Raw genomic sequence first — 12,961 nt, 5'->3', positions numbered from 1 at the left:
GTGTGAACTGGAGTCCTACATCTGAAGTCCCACAGGCTCCTTATTACTGACTGAAATGACTCTTTTCAATAAGGAAGCAAAGCCTTTATTTTAGATAACGATTATGCTACAATATAACACACTGACACATTTTTAGGTGCAATCCTAAACTCTAAGCAGGGCATCATGGAGTGCCAACTCAACACTCCCAGTGCTCACACCAACCTGGGTGGAATGTGGAGTGGCAGGCAAAAACACCCCTTTGCTCTGCTAGCAGCCAGACTGGTGCAACAAAGAGGATTAGATTCTCTCCAATGTCATGACATGAGGGTGGCAAGATCTCAGGAGAATCGAGTGGATGCTAGGCCAGGCCAGGCCTGCTTCCCCAAAACATGTCAAGGCTTTCTGCGAGTGGGCTGTTAGTGGTAACATCTGCCTGTTGTTTGGGTGGGCACGTTGCCCCCTGTCAGTAGAGGCTAGCAGAGCTAGGAAGAGGGACATCTCAGCTACACCCAAACCCCATGTAGCATGGCAGCCTGGATTGCTCTATTTTGCCAAATAAATAACAGAAAAGGGGAAACGAAAAGTAGTCAGCGCCACCTCTCTATCTGGCAGTTCTGCTATGTATCTTTTGCTGTTCAAATATGACCTTGCTGCCGTTGTTTTAAAACTCTTTATTTTGTAAAGTTAACACAGAACTTTAAAAACATAAAGACAATGAATATTCAACATGCATAAGCAAACAAAAAAATATTCTAGCAGCAAATTCAAAGATGGAACAGTAAAAAGGGATAGCAAGATTATCCATACAATATATATCTATAAATAAATGGTAATGGTTAGCACACTGTTATTTTGTTCCTCATTTCACTCAAGGAAAAAAAGTTATAATGGAGACACAAAATCAGTTTAACTACGTCACTATCTATCTTTGCATGGTTGTAATAGACTATTTTTTTATTTTTTTTTTAAAAAACCCTTAGGGAGTTAGGGATTTTTGAGTAGCATAAGAACATATCCTAGTTGGCAGAAACTATTTTTGCCATCTCTTGTAAACTGGACAGGTTAGTTCAAAAGTTTTCTCAATCCATTATAACAATCAATATAAAAACCTGAACTTTTAACTTCATAAAAATGCAGGTTTGGAAATTTGGTGGGAGCCAGTTTTCAAAAGACAATTAGGTATGTCTTGACAACTATCTGAAGAACAGTAACACCTTGGTTTGTATTCAAACTTACAGGGCAGTCCAATGCATTTCTACTCAATATATCGCTCCACTGAGTTAAGTGTTAATCATGACTTAAGTTCCATTAACCTCAACAGGAACTAAATGCAGCTAATTTAGGTTGTTCTCTAATGCACAGTTACTTGAGAGTAAGCCCAGTGGGACTCACTTCTGAGTAGACATGCATAGGATTGAGCTTTCGGCTTTGATCCAACAGATTATTAGCGGCGTCCTTCACCCCCAACCCAATCTGGATGGTTTGTACAACGTTAACATCTGATTGTGAAGGATGCTTCAGTAAATGTATGCTCTTTCTCAACCAGATACACATTTTAGCATTAAGAAAGCTTAGAAACATTTCTGTCTCACAAAAGGAGTCTTGTGTTCAATGGAGTCTAGATCAACAAAAATTGATGCACTTGAAGTTTCTGCTCTATGTCAATTGAGAACATATGAGCAGCCAAATCCTGTACTTGGAAGCAAGTCCCATGAATTCAACATGACTTATGTTGAAGTACGCATGTACAGGACTGTGGCTTTCAATAGCTATTCAAAAGCCAAATCATGTTTAGGCAACTACTCAGACCAATCTGTAAAACATTAAGTTATATTCCTTTGGCTAGGTTGCTACTAGTTACTTATTTCAGTTCTAATTTTTACATGCACAAATGACACGAAAATAACGTGTGCAAAGGTAAACTATCCATTTTGTGCTTACAGAAGTCTGGCTTTCAACAATTCTTTTCATTGGTGCGGTCAAAACAGTGATTTAATATCCTAAAGAAAAGGAATCTAATGTTACTTGTTTCCATGATTTGTACCAGTCATCTGGGTTAATGGCATCAGGGTGCAGCTTCCATTCTTCTACACAGCACACTTATGCACGGCCTTTTCACTTAAAACATAATGGGCCAAACAAGAACTGTTTAACTGAATGGTAGCAACCAAATGTTGGTGGACTACAACTCCCATAATCTCTGAACCTTAAACCATTAAGGGTTGGTGGGAGTTGGAACCCAACAACATCTTGAGGGAACCAAGTTAGGACAGGGGTAGTTAATGTATTTTGTGGTGAGATGCGTAAGTTTCAGAAGCACAAGGCAATTCATGGATCACCACTCTGCACATTAATTGAAAGGGTGAAAAGAAAGTGGGCAAATGCACACATACCGCCTCCCCTGCTCTTTGCTGACATTTCCTTGTGAGTGATGAGGCTGCCCTACAAATAGAAGAACCAAAGCAATACAAATATCCCAGGAGTGCGGCACATGCATTTCCCACTGCCATGCACAATGGGCACCTACTCCCTTTCTGACATCATACAAAGGAAGTTTGTAGATGAAGATGACAGGGAAGTACACATATATTGATGGCACAGCATTCTAATTCACTAGAATTAGTAGATAAGCAAAATAAAATAAAAACAGGTGGTTTTTTTGTAGGGAACTACCCACTTGCTCCAGCATTCCTCTCTGACAAAGGTAGATTACTGTTTAATGTTTATTTTTAAAAAAATATAAGGTATCTGAAATTAAATGAGATAAATTTTCAACAGAATATCTGCTATGGACCCAAACAGGGCATTTTTCTACTCCCAATTCATTATTATGAGCTTTCTTCATAGGTAAGAAAGCTGATCTAATCTTAAAACTTGACAATGGCCTGCCTATGAAACTGATGCACCAGTGTCATCCAGTCCAATAGAGTAACACATTTCTTTTTAATGCTGCACTGGAGTACTGCATCTCTGCACTTGAGAACTATTGTGCAGGAAGTCTATACTGGAACACACATTCCGTGTGCCAGTAACTGTTTTTCATTCTGGAACTGAATATTAAGGATTCAGCTACGAGTTAATTAAGCTTAGGGCTGATTAGGTTCAGCCCAAGAAAGAAAACCCCGATATTTTCCTCCATGCTGCAGATGTAACATTAGGCGCAATACATGGGGTTCTATTGGATTCTTTAAACAAAAAATCAGAGTACTTTGGCAACAACTGCAGTGGCAGGAAAAAAACAGAAAAGGGAAAAGGTGGGGTTGGGGAAACACGGAAGCTCCTCCTCAAATATATGGAAACCTATAACAGATGCCACCTATGCAATTTCATACAAATATGAGAGCAAAAAAATGGATTAAATATGAAATATACTGTTTTTCGTATGCTAAGCAGTCCAGATCCTGGGCTACATTCACCAATGCCAAGCTCAATGTGGCACTGCAGATTTTGGATAATCTCCAACATAAAGAATATATACCTACTAGAGTAACTTGGCTCCATTGATTTCAATGGGTCTACCTTGTTGATCACCCGCTTCCTCAAACTCTATGCAACTTTTCAATGCAATATTGCCTGTGTGACTGCGTCAAAACCTTCCAGTGAATCTGCATGTTCTTTAAACTGCTTATTCTGCTCTCTTATTTGTTTTAGTCCAAGAAAAGAGGGGAAAGTGTGGGGAAATAATGGACCCATCATCTGACTCCAACCAGATGTCTATGGTGAAGTTTCCTATTCTTTTCTATTTGATTTGGGCTTTGGATGTTAATTAATAATATTTCTTTAAAAATAGGCCAGAAATAAAAAGCTACTTTGCTTCCTTTGCAATTCCACCAAGAAAAAGTAAAATGTCTGGGGCATGATGCTTTTAAAAGTTATGCATTTAAAAACTCAATAGTAAAGACAGTTATGGTAAACTCTCCCATTCTAATCAATGGGAACCAAAAGTGCTTAACTGTGGTAGGATCAGGAATTGCTGTTAGCTAATGCATGAAGAAATATTTTAGTCATGAATTACAAATTCCTATTAATGCTTTGCTCCTTGGAAAACATTTCATAAAGAAAAAGACAACAGAGAGTGAAGCAAAAGGTATCATCAGTAACTCTAGGAATTCATATTACATAAACCTAAACTGTGCAAAGTTCAAAAACATGAGATATTCACGTAGATTAAAAAAACAAAAAACCCAACCACCTATTTGAGCCGGCTTTGAAATTAAACAGGGAGCAATGGAAATGCACATTAGACAACTTATATTTATAGCCATTATTTGCAAAACATTGCCATCTACAGGCAGCTGACTGCGTAACTTTACTCTTACAGTCCTGCAGCTTTCCTCTGATCTGTAGTATAATTAGGGATGTGGGAAAATTGCTCCTATAATTCTGTGGAGTATGTCATATACTCTTGCTTTCAGGACTGTGTAAGCAAAAGGGATGCTCAGCAGAATGAGCATCCAACAGTAGATGCTACCCTTGCCTTTCAATGGGATGCGCATCTACATCCTGTCAACCCTCAATAGCTATGCAAGAGTTTGCACATCCAGCCACCAGTTAAAACTTCTCCATCCAACAGAATGTAAATCACATAGAATGAGACAGAATGTGGGTTCAGGATAATAGCGCAAACCAGAAAAACGGAAACAGTAGCATTGGAAATCAAGCCTGCAGGATTGCTTTGGCATCCCTAAGTATAGCTATGCTGGAGATAAATTTATGCTGAAAATACGGGGCACGCATATTAGGCATATATGAGTACATGTTAAAGCCAGAAATTAGACTATTGAGTTTGACCATGCCTAATTTGATCATTTGCAATTATCAGGTAATGCAGGAGGATGAAAAGCGAGCAAAGGAATTTTTCTACAATAATGATTTAGCACTGGACTGTACAAACTCAGCAACATGGCACCTTTCTGCCATTTCCCCCCACTCAAGGAGCTCAACAACATTTTAGATCCAAACTCTTGTAATACTAGAGTCACCAACAATTTGTTGCACACCGTTGCGTTTTGCAATAGATTGTCATTTTACAATACAAAAACCATTACGTAACATTGCATGTGCATGAATATAAAAATAAACCACGTCACTGCTATGCAACTGTTAATACTCCACACTTAGAACCAAGTGGCCTCCTCCACTCAGTGGTCTTCAGACTTGAGAAGCTGGTGTGAATACCCATCAGGCAAGTAGGTTTTTCTTAGCTGGTCTGCCTTGGGTATGGAGTTCCCATTCTTCACATGGCGAGAGAGGAAAGCTCGCACAGCTGGGTGATCAGCCTTCTCAAGGGGAATGCTAGCTTCCAGAAACATTTTTACAAAGTCCTGGACGACACCGGGCTTCTCTGGCGGGGCTGCACTGTTGCACTGCAAAGAGGCAGTCAGAGTTCGCGGTTTCTTCCTGACAGTTTGCTCCTCAAACTCCCCCTTGCGTTTGGTGTGCGTTTTGGATTTGAGATGGTCATTGATGGCCGACTTGCGAACATGATTCAGGACCACATTGCAGAACGTGCAGTACAGTTTCCCCCCGTCTTCATACAGTTCACTGCCAAATTCAGTAACGCGATCCTGAGGAGTCACATACAAAGCGGTTTTAGAACGGCTCCGGGAGGGAGGTGGCTTCACGTCAAATCGTTCCATTGCAGTCTTCAGTAAACTGATCTTAAAACAAAAAAAACAAGATAGAGTATTACATTTATGTTCACTCTGTGCAGTCTCCAGTAAACAGCGGGATTTGTTTACTTGGGTATAGCTGAATACCAGAATGTTCAGTCACCAAAACGTTCCTACACCAAGAGATACAAATGCCGATTTCTCTACTAGTTGACTGCAGGCAAAAATGTACTCTATACAAGATGATTATACCATGCTGTGACATTTGTGAACAACAGCAAAATTATTATGGGAAAGTTGTTTTTAAAGAAAATGGGCTGTATGCATCTAAATAGTTTCACTAGCGCACTGACTTTTAGCTACACAACAGAACTTCCCAGTCTCCTCTCCCTGTGCTCCTCCTAAATCTGTTTCAGGTTTTCCAACCCTCCAGAGCAGAATTATAGGGTGAACAGGAAGAGGAGAGGGCAGAGAAATTACATTGCACAGCCAGACGTCTTGCACTAAAGGGCCTATTTAGCTGGATACTGCCCTATGTTTATGTTAGAGACAGACATGTGTAAGTCACATGTTGGCCCCTGGCACTGATGACTGGCCCAAGGTTCTTGTTAAAATAGAGTTTGCATGATTTTTTTAAATAGGCTTGGGAGATGTAGCATATAAATTAAAAGCATATAAATTATAATTTTTTGGAACAAACATTACTGCAATGTACAGTAATTTGCAGCTATCTTGTCCATGAATATGATGCATACTTCCATTATTTGTAGCTAAAGTTATGAACATCAGCTGCAATTCCCAGTGAAAAACGTACTTCCATGGTGTTATCACTGCTCTATCAGGTGCTCCAGTTCCACACACGGCTCAGGTTTGTTACGGAGAGGCTAACTTTCACAGAATTATAACTGGGAACCTAAACTAACTGAAGAAGCTTAAATCCAACTCCTGCTTCCATCTGCAGTTGAGAAAGAAAAGGGCACGTCACAGTACTTAAAAACATTTGAATGAAATGGCTTGCATAGCATTTTACTTCCACCAGCATGACACTTTTAGATATCTCTAACACTTATGGTCGCAGTTCAAACTTTTTTTTAACATTGCTGGCCTTATGGTTGTTGCATTGATTTGTATATTTGAATATACCATCCTAAGAATCTTCCCAGCTGAAATGTGGAATACCAACAATAACCACCTTCATGGCAAACATGTGTGCTTCAACCAGATCTTATTATTTTTATGATAAATGGTTTGTACATAATACAAATAGTGCTTGATCTTATACAGGTAAATGTTTGTGAGATATATTGAGGTAATATTAACAGTGAAGTATAAAGCCTCACTGCTTGTTCCAGTGCAAAACTGAGTGGGAAAAGATTTATTCAGATAAAACCAAATAGATTTAGTTTCAAAATATTACTTAGATATATTTTTATATATTTGTAGAGTGCCCTGATGATTGAACTTCTTGTTTCCAAAACACCTCAGACAACAATGGAATATTTTTGGCGCTTTTCTTTGTGGTTTATTCTTGCATTCACTATCTCTCCCCATTTTTATTTTTATTTTGGTTTTGAGTCTTAAGGGAAGGAAATGCAGAAATGCCTTAAAGCATGGTGATAGTGGGCAGAATCAAAGCATAATATCCAGCCCATTTCAGGTGGATTAGAATTCAGCTCACAGCACCATAAAGTAGGCAGACATTTTCAGTATTTAGGGACATTCCTACAGTGCTCTGAAAACCCAACCTGGTTTTTGCTATGATTTCAGTAAAGCAGTACTGCTGATAAGCAGAAACACATTTCTCCAGTATGAACAATTACTAAATGAATATTGCAAAATTCCCAATTATGATCAATTATACAACTTGCATTTTGGATTTATGTTATCACAGTCAGTACAATTTGATGCAGGTATATGTAGAAGGAAATCCTAGTTACTCAGCTGCAATCCTACATACACTTACCTGGAAATAAGCTCCAATGGATGCAATAGGTCTTACTTTACTGAGTAAAGAAGGATTGATCTGAAAGTAAAAATTGTCCTCCCGTTATCTATGGAAAAGTAAGGTAAGCTACCTTAGAGTAGTCTCCTAATCTTGGTTCTCTTGCTATCCCTCGTCCCATCCCCACAACCAGAAAATGTTTAATAAGATTAAATGTTGAATGAGCCAGAAAAGGGGGGTGGAATTGTCACAATTTTTTATATTTATTTTTTTAAATCACTTATTTCCTTGAACTGAGGAAGCAATATATTATTTTGAGCAGATGGGATGAACTGATATTGCTCATTGGTAACAAACTAACAAGCAAAATGAACTGACAAATCACAAGTTTATCAGGCAAAGAAGCTGTATCCCTCACTGAATGGTAAAGGGTGACGCCTAGTGGTTGAATTCTGTCAAGTTCCCTATTATAAGAAGAGGCCATTGTCAAGTCCGGCAGTGGTAGCTGGGGAAATTCCACTTGCTACACAGAAGTAGCAAATTGGAATATTCAGTTGTTGTTTTGATAATGATTTTTCATAGAAAAATAAAAGTGGATTCAAGCTGAAGTGGGATGTCTGTTCCAACCTCTGCTCAACAGCACTACTTACTTACTCTGTCTTTGAAAGAAACCGCTTACTAATAGATCTTTCCAAAACTTATGCAGACGATCTATTTTAACAAATTCCAAATGCACTTTTTACAGTCACTTGCATTCAGCTAATGGGGAGGGGAAGGCTTCCCTATCTCAGGTTCTCAAATCTAGGATTATCTTATGTATATAAGGACATCATGAGATTCACAAGGCAACTACAAATTTAAGATATACTCTAGGATCTGCTCCTGCCCCAAACAAACTTACATTTGTAGATACCTAATTCACTCCTTCTCACATCCTAAACAATTTCATAAAGCTGTCTCTCACCATCCTATTGCCAAATTACTGATTAATTAGTTAATTATTGAATTTTTATCCCAGCTTTTCTCCGGAAGGAGCCCTGGGTGGCAAACACATCCACAAATCAAAAACAACACTGTCAAAACATTCCAAAAACTATTACAACTGAAAACATCTAAAAGCAAATTTCAATTAAAAACAGTACTTCATCCAGTACTCTTTAGTCACTAAATGCCTGGGTAATGAGGAATGTTTTCAAATTCCTTCTAAAAGTTAAAAGTAATGGAGACAGATGCACCTCACTAGAGAGGGCATTCCACAAACAGGGAACCTCCTGCCAACCTAGCAGTTCGAAAGCACATTATGTTGGTGACATGCAGTTCCATCTCTCCATTTCATCTGAACCAGGGAAGACTGCGAAGGTGCGGAACATATCTGAAAGCAGTGATGGGGTTGGTGGGAGTTACAAAACTGAGAGGTGCTGTAGGTGAGCAGTTCCTGTGTCTGGAAACCTGGCTCTGGGCAGGGTCGCATTCCCCTCGAATAATTTTGTAGATTTGTAGTCTGGAAATACAGTACTCCTGGATTCGGATCTGTCACTGGAATCTGTCTGTGGCTAAGAGTGTTTAAGACCAGCTTAGGCCAGTTTGCAAGCTCAAGTCATCCCTGGCCCACAATAGCCTGGTCTCAGTTGCCTATGCTTTGGGGCCCTCATGTCTGGACTACTGTAATGCACTGCTGTAATATGGGATGCTGGAGGCTGAAGCTAGTGCAGAATTTGGCTGCCAGGTTGGTCAATGGGGCAGTTCAATGGCACCATGTACCACCAATCCAAGGTGTTAGTACTAGCATACCAAGGCCGATGTGGGTTGGGACTCAAGTACCTAAAGGAGTGCTTTCTCCAATATCAATAATCTCGGGCCCTTGCCTTGCCACTTGTAGGGTAATATGTGGTATACACTCAGACCTTCGGCACATTGCTCTAATTCTGAGCCCTAGTTCATTCAGTATGGTGTCCCTTAGCTACCATGGACAGATACTTCCCTTATGAAGTGGCTGCTCCACACCAATACCTAGTTGCATGAATCCCAATGGACACAAATTCTCTCTCCCCCAGATGAAGCACATGTGTACACCCATCAATATAGAACAGCAACTTCATATGTGAATTGAACAACATGGGGGCAGGGAGAGTGATGCCCACAGCTTCACCATGTAAGAAGAGAAGCACTGCTGCTTACCTTTATGGCTAAACTTAAAATCACAACAGATGGACAATTTCCAACTGATGCTGGCAACACATGCATGGTTTTGCGGTTGGTTAAAATAAATTTATGAAGAGCAGTGGCGACCTGCCCCAAGTCAGAAGGAATTATCCTAATATCATGCCCTATCCTCTACCGCACATGAGCTTTTTCAATCTCTCTTGCTCATTTGCCAGAAGAACTCAGAAGTACTCAGTAGATCACTTCATCAGTTGCCTGTGCATGCCCTAAATGTGGTCACTCAAGGTCACTTAACACAGATTAACATGCATCTGCATCATGTCATAATTACAGTGGCTACCAAGAATTATTTCACCTCTTTCAATGTCTGCTTATGAGTGGAGTGAGAATTTTAATCTGTGTGAATACAAAACTGGGAAATTACTCTATATGAATTAATATGGTGGGTGCGATTTTGTGCAGACATAATAGCCCAGATGCAATAAGAATGGTGAACTGAAAAAAGAAAAAGCTGCAAATAGTAGGAGAATGAGCGACTACAGTCTAGTCACTGGTTCCTGGGTTAAAGCAAATGTCATAGAATGTCCTCATTATTCTTATCTGAGGCATCCATTCCCAGATTTAGCAAGTGCACATTTGTGGAACAGTTCCTCCTCATGTGTGCCTGGAAGCCATATTTTCTGATTTGAAAGCCCTGTCCCAACTCCTGGATATTTGAGGGAGCTTGTGGTTACTTAACAGCAAGGGCAAACTGTTGTTTGCTGTATGAATTTAGTCCACACATTCTGTGGCTGAACCATGTGTGATCAAGATGTTTGTGCTATAATGATACCACAAAGCTGGGTATAAAGGTGTTTGTTTTTTGATGGTGGATACTGATATGAGTTGCAACTGGGCAGCAGCTATAGGAAAAGTACCTATAAAAACTGAGAATCTCTTATCCATTCCTTGTTATTGTTGTTGGTTTTTTGTTTTGCACCGTGGGAATGCCACAATATATTGAGTTTATGCTTTTTTAAAAACATTGTAATCTGTGAGCTACGATAAGACAGTGTATTTTTGTGATTCTAGTAGAAATCACTTGGATCTATGTCTCAAACTGCATTTTCCAGAATGATGCTGCTGTAGTGTAGAGCATTAGGTGAACTATTTCTTATGCTGCACTCTCAGTTATGCCTTGATGATGAATGGGACAGCGCAGGTGTGAATAGAGTCTGAATTTAAGCCAAAGAGCAATCTTGTCTCAGACGTGCAACCATGCCCTGGACCTGCATTTTTGTGCCACAGCTTTGTCATAAAATGCTAGATTTTCATGTGTGCATGTGTGGGAAAGGGTTCCTTTAATTGTACAGCCTGTCAGTATAGGTGGGTTTTGCAGATCCAGCTGTAAAAATAGTATGGATTCATGAGAATCCATATGTGAGATTTCTATTTCTAAAGCATGAGGGGCTGGAGATATTATTTCATGGCATAATCTTGGGTCAAAATGTGAGCTGTCACCAGATTCATTTGGGTGTTCGTCTGTAATAATAGCCATAATTTTGAAATTTAAAAGATTATGGTCCTCTTCACACCAGCTGGTAAATACTATGAAAGGGTTAGTGAAATAATCAGCTTTTCAGGTAAAATACAATTCACACATTTTCCTATTATCAATATTGTTATGAGAACTAGATTAAAACAAAATGCACAGAATCTAGGCCAGACAATGCCTTAACAATTGGCAAAGCCTGGAACCATAATAGTACTGAAGTCTCCAAGATAAGCCAAAACTAAGTGGACATCAATAAAACTGAAAGCTGCCCTGGGGAAAAAACTATAATCCAGACTAACATATCTCACAGAGACTGTGCAAGAACAAATACTACCCTGAGCTCTCAGGAGGCAAAATATAGTATACATAGTGCAGAAGCCCCACTAAGTTCCCTACACCTTAACTCCCAGAGAAGTGTATATCGGATTACAGCTTTACAGTTCAAATTTAGGCATGTTACTGTTTACTTTGAAGTAATTCAACTACGCTCAACAGGACTTACTCCATGCATTAGTACTATACGCATGGGACACTAGCACCTGAATCATCAAACCAGTCAGTGGGCAAGGACCTCATGCAAACGTTTCCAGAACTGGACCCACCAATAAACGCTCCATTATGATACCTCACCAGGAACATGTTTTTTTTGTTCTTTGGTGAATTTTACGCTACTACAGTGCCAAACTCTTTCTCAGTGGCTCTTTAGAGGTTCCCACATTATATTTCCCTGTGCAGATTTTTCTTCATCAGATACAGCATTTATGCTCCACAATGGCTTCGTCTTAGCGGGGAGCCCCAACGTGTGCCCCCCAACACACCTCCTTCCTAGCTCCCCCCCCCTTTAGTAGTCTACTCGCCGCTTCCAAATCTCAGGGGTTCTTTCTCCCTCGACAGAATTTCCTGCGCCCCCTGACCCGCCATTTCCCAACACCCCCCATCTTAGCCACCCCTTTCTCCATACAACCCAATGCTATGTCTCCCCACCCAGGTGGGGAGGGGGGACCATTTCCCTCCCCCCCCCGCCGCCCAACCTCCTTCTTACAGCTCTTGACAGCCGCCTGTTCTGTCCCCGGGGGGGGTCCGGGGCTCAGCTTCGACCTGCTGCTCCGCGCTCACCTTCCAGGTCCCGCGACAGCGCGGAGCAGACTTGGCGGAGCCGCCTACCAGACAGATAGACAGACCGGAGGAGGAGGGAGGGAGGGGGGCGGTGAGGGCGGTTGGACAGAGTTGCTTCCTCTCTCCGGCTCAGCCCAAGTGGGCGGGACTTACCCCCCCTAGCAACACCGCCGCCAATCACGGCGTCGGAAAAAGGGAGAAAGCCCATGCGAGAGGAGGGAGGAGCGAACGGCGTTCTATGCGCCTCGCGACGAGGAGAGTGGCAGGGGCTCGCGCCAGTCGCTGAGGAGAGAAGGCGGAAGTCGAGGGGGGATGCCGCGGCCCACTCACAAGGGAGGAGGCGGAGATTGTTTACTTTGAAGGATGAAATGCGGGCCCAATCGCCGAGGGCATAGGAGGAGCTTAGGAGGGGGAGGGGGTTGATCGATAGGACCTCCCACCAATCAAAATGTGGGTCTGAAAGTTCAGCCGCGGATAGGGAGGCGCGTTTCCCAATCAGGAGCCGGAGAGCCGGAGCTGTGCCGAAATTAAACGGCCGGAGGGTCGGAGGTTGCGGGGGCCCGTGGCGGCTGATTGACAAGCGAGCTCGCCAGTAAGGACGGCCCGTGGGGG

The 12,961-nt window shown here is 41.3% G+C and overlaps 1 protein-coding gene across 7 annotated transcripts; it reads right to left on the bottom strand.

The window, feature by feature from the left end:
- Nucleotides 1-638: 638 nt before the first annotated feature.
- On the bottom strand, nucleotides 639-12,432 carry CGGBP1 (CGG triplet repeat binding protein 1). 7 transcript variants are annotated; one of them, XM_081908585.1, is made up of 4 exons: nucleotides 12,276-12,415; nucleotides 7,558-7,617; nucleotides 6,409-6,549; nucleotides 639-5,642 (listed from the first exon to the last, which is right to left on the bottom strand). In XM_081908585.1, exons 3-4 carry the CDS (start codon nucleotides 6,412-6,414, stop codon nucleotides 5,124-5,126), a joined length of 525 nt encoding a protein of 174 aa, XP_081764711.1. In that variant the 5' UTR covers nucleotides 6,415-6,549; nucleotides 7,558-7,617; nucleotides 12,276-12,415; the 3' UTR covers nucleotides 639-5,123. The 7 variants fall into 7 exon arrangements, with proteins under 7 accessions (XP_081764711.1, XP_081764712.1, XP_081764713.1 ...); XM_081908586.1 differs by having other exon boundaries at nucleotides 12,350-12,400; XM_081908587.1 differs by lacking the exon at nucleotides 7,558-7,617 and having other exon boundaries at nucleotides 12,276-12,432.
- Between the last annotated feature and the right edge of the window lie 529 nt (nucleotides 12,433-12,961).

This window comes from Podarcis melisellensis (assembly GCF_964234715.1).
Source record: "Podarcis melisellensis genome assembly, chromosome: 4".
In the NCBI taxonomy this organism is placed as follows: Eukaryota; Metazoa; Chordata; class Lepidosauria; order Squamata; family Lacertidae; genus Podarcis; species Podarcis melisellensis.
The sequence above is the reverse complement of the archived record's forward strand: the minus strand, read 5'-3'. Positions and strand labels throughout refer to the sequence as shown.